Genomic DNA, 20,173 nt, shown 5'->3' with positions numbered 1-20,173 from the left:
AATTTACAAGGCGTACTTAGCACAGTGCATAGGCAACTGGCTGAGTCAGTGGGATCGTCGGTTCGAAATCTACTGAAAGAAGTCTGATGAGGAAATGTGGTGATTTCCGAAATAGCTATCACTTCTACCATTTTTTCAAATTATTGTTGCTTTTCCACAATAAAATTTTCATTTAAAATGGCCTCGAGCTCAATATAAATTGTTGAATAAAAATAAAAATATAAAAATAAAAATAAAATTAGCTAAAATAGCATGAAAACAAAAACCTATTTAAAAAATAACAGAAAAAAATCAATTTAATTAATGTAATTACTAACAAAATAATAAGTAAGATAAAACTGAAATAAATCACATTAAATCGAAACAAAAAAATATACAACAAAATTAATTAAATAAAGTAAGATAAATTAGAAAATTTTATCCAATTAAAATTAAGCTATAAAAAACCAAATTAAATACAAATTAAATTAAATTAAAAAATAAATAAAACAAACCTAAATTAATTCAAAAATTTAATCAAACTAAAATTGAGATATAAAAACCATTAAAATAAAATACAATTCAATTAAATTAAAAAAAGTAATGTATAGTAAAAATAGAAATATAATACATATATTTGTGCATATAACATCTACATATGCATGTATGTATATTAGGGCGGGTCAATTTCTATGTGAGATTTTTTCGGCTAAAGGCGTATAGCATAGGAGGATGCTACGACTTCAACTCCCATATAAAATACATATATACATATATATATATCTCATGATCCACTGATCGGATCTCAACCAGATTAGTATGGGACCACCTCTGAGACACTACCTAATTATCGAAATCGGTTGACGTGGTCCAAAATTATGCGATAACATACATAAAAAAAAATATAAATAAAAAAAAATATTCCGACGAACTGATAACCTCCTCCTTTTTTGGAAGTCGGTTAAAAAGGTTTTAATTGAAATTTGCGTCAGTTGGCACAAAACAGAAACGACTGTCGTGCTTGGTTGAACTCCGCCAAAATCGCTTAAGCGGTTACAGCGCCAAATAAAAAAATAGTTTGCAACAAAAAAAAAACAACAAAAAATCTTCCCATACCGGGAATCGAACCCGGGCCTTCTGGGTGAAAGCCAGATATCCTAGCCACTAGACCATATGGGATAGGTGTTGGACCTGTGCCAAATGTCACTTTTGTTTGCTTGCCAGAATGCATTTTATTTGGCAGCAACAACACTAGTGTTTATTTTATTTACATACGTATTCTTTACGTAGGTCAATATTTGTGTATGTTTATAAATAACAAGATATGTATTTATGAGTATGAATCATCAGGTATAATCTATAGAAAAAGGTCGATTCGAAATATGTTAGGTGGCAAATATTTTCATTACACAGTATGTATATACATACATCTCGCACGCGCTCTTCAAAAGTGACTCAATTCATTATTTTTCACTTCTGAAATTATGCGCTAAAAATGTTAACATGAATTTTTTTATATGTACATACAAATGCGTGAACATACATACATACATACCTGTCAGCAAAAGCTGGATCATACATTTGTTGTAATATTTAGAAATCTAAGGTAAGGTCTCCCATATGATTAATATGTACTAAGAAACATGCATACATACTTAAAAATTACTTTATGGTCCAATAATGGTGCCCAAATATTTGCTTCATTTGAATTTAATATTCCAAACTCAATTTCAACCTTCATATTAATTAGGGATGTGCTGGGTAAGCGGTAGGTATCCGGAATTCGATACATACGACCGTCTTTCTGTTATCCGACTATCCGGCCGGATATCCGGATTTCGATTATAGTTAGGAGATTCAATTTAAAAATCAAGTTCAGATTTTTTTTTGCATTTTTATAATCAAATGTAATAGTAGTAGTGTCGGTTGGTCGGGAAGGGAGGGTAAAACCGTTGGGATTAATTAATTAATTAAAAAAATCAAATTACAGTGGACGTTCATACTGGAGGGCCCAGTATAACGAACTTTCGTAATAACGAATATTCGGTTTAACGAATCATTAAATTTATTTCATTTGCAAAAGCAAAGGTTTCGTAAAGTCAATGGTATTTTAAATGCTGAAAATATGTATGTTTGTAGCTGGAAACTGTTAAAAGCCAGACGCAAATTGAAGTTTTTTTCTCTAAAAAATTAATACAAAAAATGTTTGAATTTTTTGCTGTCGTTGAATTGAAGATAATACATATATTTTTTAAACTGCATGCATTTAATTATTTAGATGAAAATTTGGCGGTGTTATAGGTAAAAAATCACTCGATGTAACGAATTTTTCGGTATTACGAACTAGACGAACAACATAAGATTCGTTAAATTGGACGTCCACTGTATTCGAATGAGGTTAAATACTAGCTAGGAACAAACAACATATTCCATAGAATGTTACGAGTATGAATTTTTCCGTTATTTAATTATCGTTTTGGGATTTATATACTTTTTGGAGTTGTTTCAAAACACTCAAGAGCCTGCATTTGTTAGTTGCGAAAATTTGTGAAGTCCAAAAGCAATTTGTCTATCAAAACACTTGACATTCTTAGACAAACAAGCAGGTGCGAGCCAGTTAAAATATATAAAAATAAGACAATTAACAAACTAGCTCTAAAATAATGTGTACAATCAGCAAAAAATCTGTCAGCAATCTTCCAAACAATTGTCTAACAACAATTATGCAAAAAATGCAGCAAAAACACCGGCGCATACAAATCGCAAATTTTAAAGCAGTCGTTGGTTGCGTGCCACAACTTCCTGACCAAGCCAAGTTGCAAGCGCAATAGCAACGGCAATTGAAATGGCGGCGCGGCAGCGCACATGTTTTTCATTTTGTAAACACATGCAAATTAAAGAGAAAATTTTGCAATTTTTGTGCAACTTATTGCAATTATAATAAATATGCCTTGTCATTTTTTCGCTCGTAGTCAGTGACTAATGCCTGCCTGCTGCTAATCTGAGTCGGACTAAGATTTGTTGCACTACTTTGCTATTTTATAAGTACATATGTGTGTGTCCGCTTGCAACGTCAGTCCAGCGTTCTGTGAATAGATTACAAGCAATTGAATGTAAATCAAGCAAATTTGCAATAATAATATGTTAAATGATGTGAGCGGAGCTACATAGAAATAAAAACCGAAAATGCAGAGAGCTTAGCAATTGTAGATGGCCTCAAATACTGGGCAGTAAAAAAACAAAAAAAAACTTGCAGCTTTCGCACGACATGCAATTGCGAACATGTCACTTTAGTTGCTAAAGTGCTTTGAGATGCTTATTAAAAAATATTTTAAACTCAGAGACCGCCCATTGATTTGGGTGTACAAAAAATTCATAGGTTCCTCTATTGTCTTCAAATCGAAATATGAAACAAATTTGGGAAAAGTTGTAGTTCTAATTTTTCCTCTTTCTTCAATTCTTATAAAATTTATGGCATAAATTAAATTCATTCGCGCTTTCAATGTGCTCATCCATCCTTCATTACTCACTTGGGCTGTTCAACCAGCCATGCAATCTCGCATACTCTGTGCAGTTGCACCATCTTCATATGGCCACACACTTTTTTTCCACAATTTCGTATTATTTAATACAACAATTGGGTGTACTATACACATGCATACACTCAATCCCACTGCATTTCGTTCTTAAGTGAAATTTATCTTTTTTCCGTAATGCATAGATTATTCTCGCGATTTTCGCGCGGTTGTTGGCGTATTTATTATTTCTTTTGAATTGCAAGATTGGCTGCACATTGGTGTTGTCGTGCCACTTTCCCACTTTCATTGGTGCTAAATGAATGCGAGTAGACTTGTTATTGATAGCACGTTTGCAAAATATACAATGCATTCATATATAAAGCTGTAAAATGGCATTTCTTTTGCAACCAAATACTCTTTAAAGGAATTAGTCATATTTTTGCATTGAATGAACTTTTATGCTTAAGCGTGGGAAGTCATTGCACTCTATACAATATATATTTTTCATACCAAATGCGGTCTTCAAGCGCGGTATTAAGACACTTGTACGATTTTGCCGTAGATCAATGTTTAAGGTTACCGATTAAAGTAAGAAAACTGAGAACTGATTGTTGGTAAAAATTTTTTATTTAGTACAATTTTTGAAAAACCAACCTTTCTGATGGGAACAGCGTCTTTAAAATATCTTCTCTTAAAGAATCTAAGCCTGTGTAACACTTAAATGCCTTATAATCAATGTATTCTTACAGTTTCGGACGATTTGATTAATCGTAGAAAAGGTTTTTACGTGTTATTCCAATGGGAAAATACACGCCCGATGCGCGGCCTCATAGATATACCGCGGAGAGGGGAATTCTTAGAAGATCATTACTATACCAAATAAGTACTAAAGTCTGAGTTGGATTCCGGTCGCATTTCGGGATCTTAATTTTTATTACGTGGTATAATATACATATAGCATGTCACCCTCATATACATACTATATAATACATGTGAAAAAGTAAAGTCGGAATTTTTATGCTCTCACTCCCTAGGATTGTTCTATACCGAAAAAATATACCCTTATTTTTTTATTTTGAAATCAAAAAATAATTAGAGGTCGCTCAAAATTTTCCACGTATTTGATATGGGAAAAACAACTTGTTTCGTAGAAATGGTATAGAATTCTTGAAAATCAATATTTTTCATAGTAACCATTTTATAGGTCCGCCAAACCCCCCAGTAGATGCCAGAAAATGCAATGGCGGGATAAAAAAAAATATCTCTTTCATTAAACAATGGTTAAATAAACATTGGGTATTGTTACTGGAAGCCTGCTGAAGAGAACCAGAGTTTTCTGATCGAAAAAATAGTGATTTTCAAAAGTTCTATCCCATTTCTACAAAAGTTGTTTTTCCCCCATATAAAATACATACATGGAAAACTTTGAGCGCTTTGAGCGACCTTTAAATATTTTTTTGTTTTAAAATAAAAAATAGGGGTATATTTTTTGATATAGAAAAATCCTAGAGGGTGACATCATTAAAATTCCGATTTTATTTGTTTTGGACCACATTAATTCGTCATTTATCTCTATACAAATGTGCATTAGCTCCCCGTAAATATATAAAATAAATGTGCATTTAAACTAAAAGTTTACATATTTTTGTCGTTGGTGTGGTGATTGCCGCAGACTTGCGATAAGACAAGAAAAATTACTCAATAGCTGCTGCCTAAATGCACAATTTTTCGGTCTGTCTGGGTGAAATTTTAATTTGCATTTGTTCTTTTTTATCAAATTTATCAAATTAACTCTGTTAATCTACCATTTAAGTAACTAATGCCGAATTTGCACTAGGCATTTAAGTGACAAAAAATATATGCCATTTATAAAAATGCCATGTGGAAATGAACTTAATAATTATTTTTTTAATGTAATGACACGATTTTTTTTAATGCCCGACTTTGTCATTTGTCATTTTGGTCATTTAATGCCTAGTGGAAATCCAGCATAATGTACAAAATTCCGATTCCAAAACAAACAAAAAACAATTTAGAAGTCCTTTGTAACTACTGGTGGGGCATTTCAAATCTGCAAGAGATCCCTGCTCTAGGATATTGTTTTAATGTTTTATTCACCGCACAACCTGCATTCGTTGTAATTGGTCGCGTTGGTTGTAGCTTGGTCGTACGTAATGAGAAAATGATCCTTGAGGACCCCAAAAAAATCTTAATTTCTTCCCTTGAAAGTATGTGGATATATTTGGAAGATTTACCAACCCTTAACTGCCAAAATTTTCTTTTTGACGCAGAAATGTTCCTAGATAAATCGATGCATTTTTGCTCGATACTTTTGGCAGTCCTTCAGGATTTTATATATATCAATTGTGACTTTGTCTTTGATACTATCGTGAAAAGATTGATGTTGGCATTATTGTAAATTTGCTGTCTATCAACCACCTTAAAAGCAAGTTCCCTGTACACCCCTGGTTAGGTTAGGTTAGGTTGCCGCGGTCGTCTGTAAGACACACTTATGCTCCGTGCCATTGTGATATCTTCCAGGTTATCGAAGAATTGTTTACGTAGAGTGAAGAGTTTTCGTCTAGATAGAACAGGTCACTGGCACAACGGAATCGTTTCCTCCTCTTCTTCATATGGACAACTGCTACAGAAGTCATGTAATCATACGCCTAGTCGATAGACATGTCTGCCAATTAGGCAGTGTTATAACCCAGACAAGTGATTTTTTTAATCAACTAATCATGAGTAAATGTTTCGAATTTTGATACTCTTTCTACCACAATAAACAATTTGTGTGTTGGATCTATGAAAAAGCATCTGTGAAGTGCAGAATGAAAGTATATTCAAACGAAAAATACCGACTTAGAAGTTCTTTAAACCAAATTCATTTAAATTAGTTGAAATAAAATGCAGAGTCGGGTACTTGAATGTATCCTAGGACAAGGCCATGTTAATAAAGTTAGTTGCTTAGTATCCAGCCACTGGTAGTTCGTAAATAAGTACTTTTCAAATTGCTTTTAAATTAGTTCCATTTCCAACAGGAAACAAATACTAACAAACTAATATTCTGCTTATTTAAGCTATGTAGTTGGCCAATGCATTTAGCGCTGGGCGCCCGCCATATTTCCTGCCAGTTTTGCAGGTAATTTCGTCATGCCATCTGTCGTTCGCTACTTTAGTGAGAAATAAATTGCCTGCATTTCTGGTTTCTATCCTCAATAGGGAGTTTGGTGCCAAGTCGCGCCAGTTCATTGGCCTTGTAGCTGCCTTCAATGTCACAGTGTCTTGAAACCCAGATCATCTTTGGGCGAAATGACTCAGCCATCTCCTTAAGAGATGTGCGGCTGCCACCTGAGTCTAAGGTATTTTTGCAAGGCAATTTCGAAGAAATTTTTTTTTTAGCCGAAAATAGGGGTCGCTTTTTTACATTTTTCGGTGACACCTACAATCGACAATCACTATTTTTTAAATAGTTCTTCTAGGATAATCAAAGTACTTCCTTAGCAAAAGTTTAATGATTTTGGCGAGCTATGATTTATTGACATTAGCGTGGTATCTTAGGGTTGTAGGAATTTAGATCTAGTGAGAAAGTATCGGAACGGAATTCGTGAGGTCAATGAAATTCGGAACAAACTGTTTGTGTTCTCAAGACAAACACACCGATATATCAGACTGTAAGATTCGACTGTACATAAATACTGAAAATATGACGAATAATTAAAAATGCGATCCTTTGTTCGGCAAAAAAAAATCTTTTCGAAATTGCCTTGCAAAGATACCCTAGACTCAGGGGTGTACGAAGAGGCGTCTCTACATTTGTATGATAACATCAGGACGCACACCACACATTGGAGAACAAGCTCTGCCAAATACTTTTCAAAACTTACCGCAAACTTCCCGTAAATATATATTTTATATATATATAGTATATACGTACTTGCACCTACCAATATGTTGACAAAACAAAACAACAAATTACATTGACACTTAGAGTTTTGGCAACGACTGACTCATTGGACATATGCCAACATCAATATGAGCAAAACTACATTGTATTTAGATTTTTTTATTTAAAAATACAAAAAGTCATTAGACATGTAGGCCACAGGCCGGTCGAAATGGCGAAAGAAATCTTATTTACGTCACTAATTGTTTTAAAAACTATTTGAATGTCTCGTGATAGTCTTTGCACTTTGTGAGAAGTGCCAATAAGCGAACTAACAGGAACAATTATTTTCTTTAATAAAACAAAACTTAGAGCTATCGTGCAAATTTATCAAACTAATTTAAGACCAAATGTGCTAACAGCAAAATATAGTTGAACAATTCTATCAACGCACTTTGATGCAAAGCACTCCTATTCATTTTCTGTATGAAGCTCCCGCTTTTATCCGTTTTATAAAAAAAAAAAACAAAAAACTAATGTAATAGCTTCGCTGTTCCCAGTGCAGAAAATATTCGTAAGCAAATACTGTAGAGTGCGAGTGAATGACTGAAATTTGAAATTATTGTCACGTCCCTGTTGGCGTTCGTGCTGTGGTGTAGAGTTCAATTTGGTCAGTCAACGCAGCATAGAATTGTTTTCAATTTAAATTTATTTGTCGTTATTATTTGAAGCGCACAATTCTTTAATTTTTTTCATTTTTTTTTTTCAAAATGATAATAATACTTAATACCAATAATAACTGATGGCGTTGTGAGCCAAATTTGTTTTAAGTTGAAGGTGTAGAAATGTGACCTTTGGATGAACAGATTAGAAAGCCAAATCAAGATTACCAAATGATTTTTTAAATAAAATTAAATGCTGAACTATAAGCTTATATAATAAGAGCAATAATTCAGTCTTGTTAAATACGTACGTTTGAGACGAATTACAAACATGTTGGAGCAGTACAAGAAATTATACTTTTTAAAATTTAAATCATTTAATACTAAATAAATAAATAAATTATTTATACATATTAATATTTTACTTTAATTTCTATCAATTTACCAGTAAAAGTAGGGTTTTTTATATTTTTCTCATCCAATATTAGGTATTAAGTAGGAAGATGCAACAGTAAAATGGCTATAAAATATAATTTATGTTCTAAAATATATATATATTTTTATTTCCAATATTTTTGTAGGTGGGAATAGTTCTAAAAACTGTACCCAACCAAGGACTGACCTCGTAAATATTGCAAGTGCTAGTTTTCATCCTTTAAAGGAAACTGAGAAGTGAGAACAGATTTTTATTAACTGTTCCCATTGAAACACCTTTCTTAATAGCACTTTTCCATGTACAGTTACAGATTCTAAATGTTTTCGTATTACTGATACCTAAAGCTAACCAAAATTTCGATGTTGTATTGAATTACGAAACTTAACACTTATAACAATTACCTTCGTACCGACTTTCTTATTGACATTCTTCTCCTGTTTTCCCGCACTCTTTCAGGTCGCTTCGGACGTGTCATTGTCATACCCAAAGATGGCGATGAAAATATGCTGCGTCGTGAGATCTTCCAAGAATTGCGACATCTGGATGACCTCATACAGAATGCGACCGTCGAGTATGAGGGTGAATTATTCACGTACAAAGATGCCTGTGCGCGCTGGGAGAATGAATGCTTTCAGAATGATATATTGAATTTAGATTTTATAATGGATGATGTGAGTAGCAAAAAAATAAGTAAAAATTTAACTTTTATGCTGAAAAAGTAAAATTTTATTAAATACAAAGATCTTATTTGTCATCGCTCATTTAACCTTTATAAATTCCTTTTAGATCGAATCCGGCGAACTGAATCTCACTTTTCCCATCATGTTTAATCCGGTCACTTGGGATGCACATGCCTTCCCGGTCTTCTTTGGCGGCACAAAGTTGACAGAGGATAATATAATTTTGAGTGTTCCGGCTATACAATTAGTTTATTTTGTGACTGCAGACACTAAGCGGCAAGATGCAAAGTAAGTTCAAGTACCTAAAGTGTATGCAAATTATTATTAATAACTTTTCTTTGCATAACTTTTGCAGAGGTGCCGAATGGGAGGAGACTTTCTTGAAAGTTGTGGGAAAAGCTGAAAATTCCGGCCTCTTTAAACACATTTCCGTGGCATATTTCGCCTCACGTACTTTGGATCATGAGTTAGAGAAGAATACACGTACCGTTGTGCCATATTTTGGCTCAACATTTGCGCTAATGGCGCTTTTTAGGTAAGTAAAAAGAAATGAAATCAAATCCAAAAAAAATTACAAAATTGTTTTCAATAAAATCGTAATATTCGATAAAAAAAATATGCATGTTATATTTTTAAGATAGTAGACGGCATCCGTTAATTAAACATTTTCTCCAGCTCGTGTATGAATTGTATAAGACAATATTAAACACATTAAATGGTGCGACATTTTTCCAAAAACTGTTGTTATTCTCTCTAAGCATTTAATTATAAACTGTTCCCAACCTAAGTTTAAATTTTATTTAAAAAAATGTGAGTGTATATGTTAGCGAATTGAATTTCCTTAATGGATGCAATTACGTGTAAAACTGTTCCCAGCCTAAATTTGATGCGATCACTTGGTATAATCTAGGATGGGCATGTGCGTCCTTTAACTGTATGTTTTTAAATAGCTGTAGTGATTTGCAAAACTGTTCCCAGTCCCCAAATTCATGAGACCGGAGAAACTGTTAATTTTAAATTATCCTTGGCCAGAATAAAAGTTTTAATGATCAAAAATATGCGTTTACGGCAACTGTCAAAGCTTCTGGGCAGATGCAAAACTCGTATGAAACAATTTTTTTAGGTTTTTGCCTTTCTTATATTTTTAAAAATTCGTTTAACTTTCTGCGCACAAATAAAATTCATTAAGCAATAATTTTCAACTGGTAACAGTTCGTATGCTATATTAGTTTTGAGCCTTCAAAATGTTACCACCACTCATTTTATTGGCATTCCGCTATCTAGAGTATTTTTTGGTGAGAATAATTATTTTTTTATTTTCAAAATAAATTTGAATACTATATAAGAACAAGTTATTGAATATTTTTTAGCTGCTAAGTGTAGGTAGACTATTTATCACATCACTTAAAGCATAAACCTGTAGTAGTGATCATAATCTATATTTTTTTACAAAACAACAGTTAAGTAGGGCTTTTTCAACCCGAGAACAGTTTATGTCGAAATTTTTTATGAATTTAAAAACAATTGGGCATTGGATCGTTTTTTGGAAGACATGAAGTTGAGACGCTTTGCTGAGCCTGGGAACAGTTGATTTAATGTTTATTTGGTTGTCAGCCAATCTTTTTTCATATTGGTATAGGGATTTAATATATAAATACCTCATTTTTATATGGGTTTAACAAAATCATTGACTGAGCCAGTTCATTTCCAAGTAGTTTTTTTTTTATGAGGCTCAGCTTATTTAATATCAATTTCTTGTTAAACAAAAATACACTCACATAATTTTATATTTATAATCAACAGCTTTTAAGCAGATGAAAATCCTTATAAACACATACATGGTGATGTAAGTAGGGTATTTTTTCTATAATTGGGGCTAAGAACAGTTTATTTGTACGTTAACTAATGAATCATTGTAGCTTCGTCTCTTTAAAAGTAGCCGGACATTGGAAATGGTTAAAAATTGTGTTTGTATGTAGTTAAAATTGCATTTCAAGGCATTTTTAAAAGTGAGAACACTTTTTGGTGCTGGGATTTTCTAATTTATTTTATTCACTTTTAACCGCACCTATTTTAACCATAAAAAACTAACAATTAAAGAATTTAAAAAATGGGAACAGTTTATTTTCACTTCGTTTTAAGTTTCGTTTGGTAGACAATTCCCTGAAACTTTTTATAGGGATGCTTTTTTTATCGGGAAAAAAAATTTAAATGAGAACAGTTTTTTTTTGGATTAACTTTTTAAAGGTCTGTTATGTATGTCCTACTTGTATTTTACAGTAAAATATTAATGCAAAATAACTCAGAAAGTCACAAAGTGAGAACAGTTAGTTTTTATGAGAGCAGTTTTGTTTACTCAAGTACACAAATTTTGGATGTCAGTAATTACTTTTAGATAGTTAGCAAGCTACTCATCACCTCCCGCGTATCAGTTTCCATATTCTTAGTTACTTACTAAATAGATAAGTATTTATTGTTTCTTTATTTACGTTTCACTTAATTTACAGCGTCATCACTTGCATGATGGGCGATGCCGTACGCTCGAAACCATGGCTCGGTCTGATGGGTAACGTCTCGGCAATCATGGCCACTTGCGCGGCCTTCGGACTGGCCATGTATTGTGGCATTGAATTTATTGGTATCAATTTGGCAGCGCCCTTCTTGATGATTGGTGAGAAGCAAAAACAAAAACAAAACAATACTAATGTGTCACACACATAACTATTCATACATTCATATGTACATTAAGGTGCATCACCAAAAAACAAGTAGCGGTTTTTCCACCGGAATCATAAAATTTATTATATTTAAAGACTTCTGGCAAATATTAGGAAAAAAATATTATTATATAGGTGAGAGGGACGATTTTGAAAATACATCCAAAAATTAAAAAAAAAAAAATGGGATGCAGACCTTTTAAGCTTCAGTTATCCTACATATGATCTGAGGTGTTTCTGTAGAAAAATTTTTATAAAAACTTAATTTATTTATAAAAAACTAAACTTTGAAAGTATTTGTTTTCAAATTAGTGCAATTAGTGATTTACGTTATAATCTTAATATTTTTCCAAAATATTTCGGCCGAAGTCTCAAAATATAATAAATTTTTTAATTGCGATCGAAAAACGGTACAAATTTTTTATGGAAAGTTATGCACTCTAATGTACATACAAAATTTAATTTTGTCTTACTTCTTTTCTCACCCACTACAAGGCATTGGCATTGACGACACTTTCGTCATGTTGGCCGGTTGGCGTCGTACACCCGCCAAAATGCCCGTTGCCGAGCGCATGGGTCATATGATGTCCGAAGCAGCCGTCTCGATCACCATTACCTCACTCACCGATCTGTTCTCATTTTGGATTGGCATCATTAGCCCTTTCCGTTCGGTGCAGATTTTCTGCACCTATTCGGTATTTGCCGTAGTTTTCACTTTCGTTTGGCACATCACTTTCTTCGCCGCCTGCATGGCAATATCTGGTTATAGGGAACGACACAACTTGCACGCGATTTTCGGTTGTAAAGTGCAGGCAATGTCGGTGGCTATAAAAGGTAAGTTTAACTGGGAATTGTGAATATGCAGTAATAACCTTGCATGTACGAAGAAAAAAAAAACGAATTAGCTCTTGTATTATGTGGTTGTAGTTGCTATTCCGAATGGTGGTATTTGTGTTATTGTTATTTTGCTACTATGCCACCTACTGCATGCGACCCACAATCCGACTGCGGCTGCTCAAAACTTTCACAATCCGCTAAAATTACATGTAGGCTTAATGCTATACATATTTTTATTGTATTTACTGTGAAGCAGTAATATTCGTATAAAGTTTTCAAATTTTTTGTCAAAAAGTATGTGTGTATGACGGTGCTGCATGCTACAACAACCATAAACATGTATTGCCGTTTATTATCACTGCGGCAGCGACTGTTAAATTGTCAAGACACATTTTCGCCATATCCATGGTTCATTAAAGTGCCGCTGCGACGACTGGCATTTCGTTTGTAGACATCACTTTTAGTTTTATTTATTTTATTTTTTTGTTTATTTAAGTATTTATTTGTTTTTTTAATTTGCGTTGCCTTCTACATAGTGCGTTCAAACTATTTTTTTGTATTTTGCTTTGTTAGCCTCCATGTAAGCTGTTCACACTTTTTTCCTTTGCATTTTCTTTTCTGCAGCAATTGGAGCCGACGGTTTGTTGCTTCAATCTTTTGTTTATTGGACTTTGCCTTCGAGTTACTTTGCAATTTCGTGTTTGGACCTGTTTTTTTAGTCTTTACTTTTATTTGTGTTTTGTCTTCTTCCGGCGTGATTTTTTTTAAGCATGCGTCTTGCAATCGCTCTCTGTCTTTATTGTATGCTTCTCAGCTGCTAATTACAACACAAACCTACTACTGGGGTAGCGCTTGATTGGCATTTGATTGAGTGCTATTAGCCACTGTTGAACCGTCCGATTTTTTGGGTATTCACGCATGCAGAAATTATATAAAACAAGTAATTTTTAAGCCATATAAAAATTTAAGATTACCATTAATTTCTTCATGATCCAATGATCGGATATAAACCAAAGTAGTGTGGGACCACCTTCGCTCTTCGGAGTGGAGCGGAGCGGAGCAAAGAAGCAAGGAGCAAAGGATTTTGGCTGGAGCGGAACTGGAGGAAAGAGCTAAAATGTGTTTGCTCTTTAGGTCCTTAATGAAAATTGATTTCACTTATTTGTTTTTGTCACTGACTTTTACTTGACAATACTGTTCATTGCAAAATAGTCAGCGGTCAGGGATAATTGCCACGCTAATTTAAAGGGCGATAAAAAAAACAATGCCTTACCACCCGGCAGAAAAATGTAAGTTTTGCCGACAGTGCGATTTCGTACAATTCTCTGTATCCGGAAGCGAACGGAAAGCGACTACAATTTTCGTTCATTTACGTATCCAAAAAAGTTCAAGAAAAGTGCGGTTTTCGTATCCGGAAATGAACAGAAAACGTCTTCAATTTTCATTTATTTTCGTACCCGGAAAACGTACGAAAGTGATGATGGTATTTGAAACAATAATTGTATTTGTTTTAGTTATTTTATTGTTATTGCTTTATTGTTTTTTTACTTCTACCATTTTTTTTCAAATTATTGTTGCTTTTCCACAATAAGTTTTTCATTAAAAACGGCCTCAATCTCAATAAAATTTTTTTAATAGAATAATTGTATTTTATTCGTTCAAGCTGAACATTTGAAATCGTGTATACGTAGTCAAATACCGGGTCGACAAAATGTTCATCAGACACTGGACGGAATGTACAGGGCAAAGATAAGCCAAACGGTTTATCTGCCCTTTAAAAGACGCATTAAAGAAACTAAATACTCAACTTAAGAAAAGAAGACCACAACACTCTCATTGGGTACTACATGGGACATTGTGCCCTTCGCTATCACCTCAGTAAGATGAATCCTTCAGAAACAAACATCTGTCGCTTTTGTGAGCTGGACGAAGAACCGCCAGAGCAAATTGTCTGTGAATGTAACGCTTTTGCTAGGTACAGACTAGCTCACTTGGGTGGTTCTACACTTAAACCATTTGAAATTTGGCACAAAACGTCCTTGAAAGTACTAGGCTACATTAAAAGCCTTTACATAATCGGGCGGAGGGTCGAGCATAATAGCTCACTTTATAGGCCGCGGTGCATATGGCATATAATAATAGTTCAACTAAAAAAAAATCTAACCTTACCTAAGAAATAATTAAAAATATCCAGGTCCCCTCTCAATACCTCGTAGCAATGGCCTGCGCCAAACACTAGATATACACCCAAGGAAATCCACTCATTTTCTTTGCTCTGGGCTAAATTAATCTCCAATTTCCCATTAGTTCGCATTTCACTTTTTGTGAGAATTACTTTTCAGCTCAGTTTATATTACCTGAATATTTTCACTTACTTACAAACGGACATGTGTACGTGTAATGTATGTACTTAATTGTGGACGCCTATCAGACAACCCATTTGCTAATACTTTCATACGGGCTACTGCAACAGAACTGCAACTCCATCTCGAAATCTCAATTAACCTCAACATAATAAACTTGCTCAATACTCGTAAATACATAGCAAAATAAATACACCAAAGCCTAGTGAGCTTCGTGATCTTGCACATGCCTTAGATGTCTGATAATAAGCTTGTCTTGATCAGACAACCATTTTGCGAGCGATGGATGATTAGTGGCCAACATAACTGGCGTAACTCTTGCACGTATGGGGAGCAAAAGTGGGAGAGCATGCAATGTGCAATGCACCTGTGCAATGATAGCAAAAACAACAACAAGAATAAGTAAATAATAATGTTATTAGAGCAGCAGTGATCGACGAATTGCGGCCAATTGTTGCGTTGCATTAAAGAGTAGAATGGGTTAGTGAATTCAGTGAACTCAAAGCAGTACACAATTATTTTCTAGGTCAATATTAGCAAAGACAGCAAAAGAAAGAAATAAAAAATATAAAAGAAAAAGAAGAAGAAATAGAAATAGAAATAGAAATAATTGCGCACTCAATCACATACGTTTAAGAAAATTGCAGCATTTTTTATCGAACCAAAGCTTGGCAACTTCTTGCCTGCTTACCTAAGTTCTTTTTGTTCCTTTTAATTTTATGCTTTATTTTAAGTTGTTCTAAGCTGAGCCGCCTCTTCTCCTTTTTAATACTTTTTTGTATCTTATTTCTTATCAATTTATTTCTATCCGACACAGAGAAACGCAATTTCTTATACAAAGCCATCATGGCTGGGGGCATCAATCGTGACGATCCCGATAATCCCATTGATAATAAAGATCACATGCTCATGGCCTTCTTCAAGGATCACTTGGCCGCTGTTATCAATAATAAATGGTGCAAAGTTTTCATCATACTTATTTTCGCGACATATTTAGCCGGCGCTTGCTACGGCCTCACACAGATCAAGGAGGGCTTGGAACGTCGTAAGCTGTCAAAGGCTGATTCGTACTCTGTAGAGTTCTTCGATCGTGAAGATGAGTATTATCGCGAATTTCCATATCGCATGCAGGTAAGTCACGCTTGTTTCAGTTCTTTTCGAAACTTTTCTTAACTCTCTGCCACAATTTTTTCTGACGCACAGGTTATCATCACTGGCGATCTAAACTATTCCGATCCCATTGTGCAGGATCAGATTGAGGAGCTGACGCGCACACTCGAGAACACCTCGTATGTAACCTCGTCACTTTACACAGAATCGTGGATACGTTCGTTCCGTTCATTCGTTGACCGCAATAACGACTATCTCAACCTAACCATCGATGATGAACAATCGTTTATAGATGCAGTAAAAGAGCATTGGCTCTTCCCTGGCAATCCCTTCTCACTCGATGTTAAGTTCAACGAAGATGAGACGCGCATTATTGCCTCTCGCTTTCTCATACAAGCCGTCAACATCACCGACACTAACCACGAGAAGGAAATGGTACGCGATCTGCGCAAGATTTGTAAGGACTCACCCTTGAATGCTTCGATATTTCATCCGTACTTTGTGTTCTTCGATCAGTTCGAACTTGTGCGCCCGACATCCGTGCAGTCAATGATCGTTGGCGCGATCATTATGATGATCATTTCCTTCATATTCATCCCCAATATACTCTGCTCGTTGTGGGTCGCCTTTTCGATTATTTCCATTGAGTTGGGCGTCGCTGGCTACATGGCTTTGTGGGATGTAAATCTCGACTCGATATCCATGATAAATCTGATTATGTGCATTGGCTTCTCGGTGGACTTTACCGCGCATATTTGCTACACTTACATGTCGTCGAAGAAGCGCAGTCCGAAAGCGCGTGTACGCGAGGCACTACACTCACTCGGTTTACCGATCGTGCAGGGTTCGACTTCAACAATTCTAGGCATAATTGCACTTTTGCTCGCGCAGAGCTACATTTTCTTGGTGTTCTTTAAGATGGTATTCCTTGTGATATTCTTTGGCGCCATGCATGGGCTTTTCTTGTTGCCTGTGCTATTGTCGCTCTTCGGACCCGGTTCGTGGCAAACATGGTCGGGCACAGACTTGGGCAACGACAGCGATGAGGTAGCAGATGTTGAGAGTCCGATGAAGTTGTCCAGCATGGACAAGCTAAACTCCTACTATCTGCAACAGCATACCCCGCTGGGGCTGCCAGGTCCCTACGGCCCTGCTAAGGGTTTTCTCGGCACACCTTACAAAGCCTACGGCGATGAAAAGGATTTGGGTATCGGCACTTCGGGCGAAGATTCTTCTGAAAGCAGCTCAAGCCGTTCACAACGCCGCCAAGCGCTCGAAGATGAGCACACACGCCGTCGCTACGAAGAGGGCTGGCGTCGTTCCTCTTACCACAACCTTTACACCAACTCACAGTCACAATTCCAGCCACACACTGACCTCTACGGCCAACAGGTGACTGCGCAGGAGTGGCGCGCACGTCTCGACGTAGAACAGGAACAGCGCAAACGTAGCGCCCTGGGCATGCGCGCCTACGACAATTTCGCTGCTGACTTCATGCACATGGAACGGCGCCAACCCACGCACGCCGGTGATGATATAGTCGATACACCAGTGTCGCGCATTGCTGCCGAACGCAGCACGCCTCCCTCCTCGCTAGATGAACGCGCGCGTCGCAACTATCGTCCTTCTATAGCTGCAGCGACGGCACATAGCGCTGGTAGTGGCGACGATAGTAGCTATCATCAGCAGTTGAGCGCTGCGCCACCCACAACGACAGCAGGCAGCTCCGTGAAACGTTACCATCGTCGACGCTCCTCAGAGGACTCCACACGCCACTACCAACGTTGGCCGCCATCGAATATTGAAGAGCGTTGTGCACGCCGCTATGCCACCACCACCCGAGATGATGGTGCAGCCTATGTGCCGACGCATGCTAACTCCTCCCCAGCCGCCGTCAATGTCTACCGCCCACATCCGCCAATGCGTTCCTCGTCGCATCACAACTTGTACTATCCGAATGGCGCGCAGCAACCGCCAACATATCAATATGGCGGCCACTACTACAAATGATGATGACGACGACGATAGCATTAGTCGAGGCTAGAAATGAAGCCGGGTCTCAAACCTCAATGACACGTCACTGAACTATGCACTTTGCCGGTTCCGAACTGGGGACTATTGTACGGAAATAACTACCTATCGATTTTTTTTATAATTTAACTACTGTTGTTTTTTTTCATAATTTTTTGTGCAAGGAAGCCGCTAACTATAAAGTCAATTGCGAGAAGAAAAATGTGGTTAGTTTCATACGTAAGCAAATCTAGACAATAAATAGGTACTAGGAATAGGTAGAAAGTGTTTACAATTAGCATAAATTGCAAGTAGTTATAAGTGCAAAGGATGTGTAAAATTATCCTAATGCTAGGGATCGCAGTGGAAATTATCTGTTAAACAAACATTTATAGAAAAAATATTTTTTCTGAACTTTAATTGAAATATCACACTCACGAGGAAAAGTATTGGCATAGAGAATGTTTCACAATATATGCAAACAATTTTGAGTATGCGGTTTTGTAGCGCTTGCCGTTAATTTTTGGCAATTTTTCACACTATTTGTATTCTCAAAAATTTTAATTTTCGAAAATTTTAATTCTCAAAAAACAACGCAAATTTTTTAACAACTTTAAATTTGAATTTCCACTTAAGTTAATGGGCTACAAAACTTGGTACTCAAAAAAATCTGATTAAAAAGTTCAATATTTACATGAAACCCCATTGAACTTTCCCGAGTTTTGCACAAAGTTTTGAAATTATATGTTTATGTTTTTTTGTGGTTGTATGAACCATATATTTATAAAAAAATGCGGTAAAAAATTTAAATAAAAATTGCTGCTTAATACTTTTTGCCGTGAGTGTATATTTCAAAACTTTTATCGGGAAACTATTACTTTTAAATTACTTGAGAAAAAAATTGGGCGTAGCACTTTTTAATTGAATAGAATATCGTTAATTTTTTTAATTTTAAATTTTTTCTAGCTGTTTTTCAAATGCTTTTTATGATTTTTTGAAGATTGACAACAAGATTCTTCCCTCAAAAGTTACTGCGATAAACGAAAAAAAAAAATAGAATAACTAAGTACCATTGGGCACATAAAGATGGAGTGCTCAAAACTCGTAAATATTTTTAATACAAATTTTGGTTGTCCTTAAAAATTTGTGAATTTTCGAAGTTTTCGATGCTTCTCCAAGTTTAGCGAAGTAACTCGAATATATTTTTTAATAAACAAAGTGCCTTTCTGTGGTTAAGGATAATTATTTTTTTAATTCTGAAAAATACTCATTCTTTGCATAGAGTAAATATTTAAGCATCATTCGCAATTATTTATAAACGCGCTTTCAGCATTCATTTTTTTTTATTTAAATTTATTTGCACCATTATGGAAATTTTATTTTTTTTAACTCTTGTACCATAATTTTATTTTTTGTAACTCTATGTACCATTATTTTTGATTTATTTCCAGTAGCATTAAATAGATACATAAGTATACATATAAAATAGTTGTTTATAATTAAGCTTAAGTTGAATAAATATTTTGAATAAATATATTAAATTTTTATTTCCACAGAATTTGATTGTTTTCTTATTCTCAGTGCATAACTTCTTCTTTCAAACTACGCCAAATGCCCACATCCTTTGCGAAATTGCGAAAGTTATTCGTACCAAGTTCAGGTCCTTCTGTACTTAACCTTTGACGTCCAGACTGACGACGTTGTTGGTGGCGTCAAGAATTCTCTCTTGAAACTTTAATTGAGATATATGGTACAGGAAATTATTTAAATATTTTAGATGCAAACCACGTACCGCAACACAACAAAGCAGTAACTCTGGACAAATTGTTGTGCACAAATCCGCTACTCAATGAAATACTTGACGTAGTGATGCGAGAGTCGACACTTTGTAAAATGCTTAGTATGGATTAACGCTCTAATTTTTTTCAAAAATAATTACAGCAGTTTACATTCTTGCCTCGTAGTATTTCGTTTT

The 20,173-nt window shown here is 35.2% G+C and overlaps 2 protein-coding genes and 1 non-coding gene across 3 annotated transcripts in view; 2 read left to right on the top strand and 1 right to left on the bottom strand.

Moving 5' to 3' along the window:
- LOC118745234 (patched domain-containing protein 3-like) overlaps positions 1-18,733 on the top strand; it is a 93,120-nt gene extending 74,387 nt beyond the window's left edge. Inside the window, exons 2-8 of the mRNA XM_036478760.1 lie at positions 8,938-9,152; positions 9,268-9,449; positions 9,517-9,696; positions 11,669-11,832; positions 12,374-12,712; positions 15,896-16,209; positions 16,282-18,733. Of these exons, the coding sequence (XP_036334653.1) occupies positions 8,938-9,152; positions 9,268-9,449; positions 9,517-9,696; positions 11,669-11,832; positions 12,374-12,712; positions 15,896-16,209; positions 16,282-18,198 (3,311 nt within the window). The 3' untranslated portion in view covers positions 18,199-18,733. The remainder of the gene's footprint in view (positions 1-8,937; positions 9,153-9,267; positions 9,450-9,516; positions 9,697-11,668; positions 11,833-12,373; positions 12,713-15,895; positions 16,210-16,281) is intronic.
- LOC118745233 (patched domain-containing protein 1-like) overlaps positions 1-20,173 on the top strand; it is a 129,698-nt gene that overhangs the window by 85,687 nt on the left and 23,838 nt on the right. The gene's annotated exons all lie outside the window — the stretch shown is intronic.
- Trnae-uuc lies at positions 1,087-1,158 on the bottom strand. Its single transcript has one exon. It is a non-coding gene; the product is annotated as a tRNA-Glu (tRNA).

The sequence above is a fragment of the Rhagoletis pomonella genome, unplaced genomic scaffold (genome assembly GCF_013731165.1).
Source record: "Rhagoletis pomonella isolate Grant_MI unplaced genomic scaffold, Rhpom_1.0 Rhpom_scaffold_00008, whole genome shotgun sequence".
NCBI classification, from domain to species: domain Eukaryota; kingdom Metazoa; phylum Arthropoda; class Insecta; order Diptera; family Tephritidae; genus Rhagoletis; species Rhagoletis pomonella.
The sequence above is the reverse complement of the archived record's forward strand: the minus strand, read 5'-3'. Positions and strand labels throughout refer to the sequence as shown.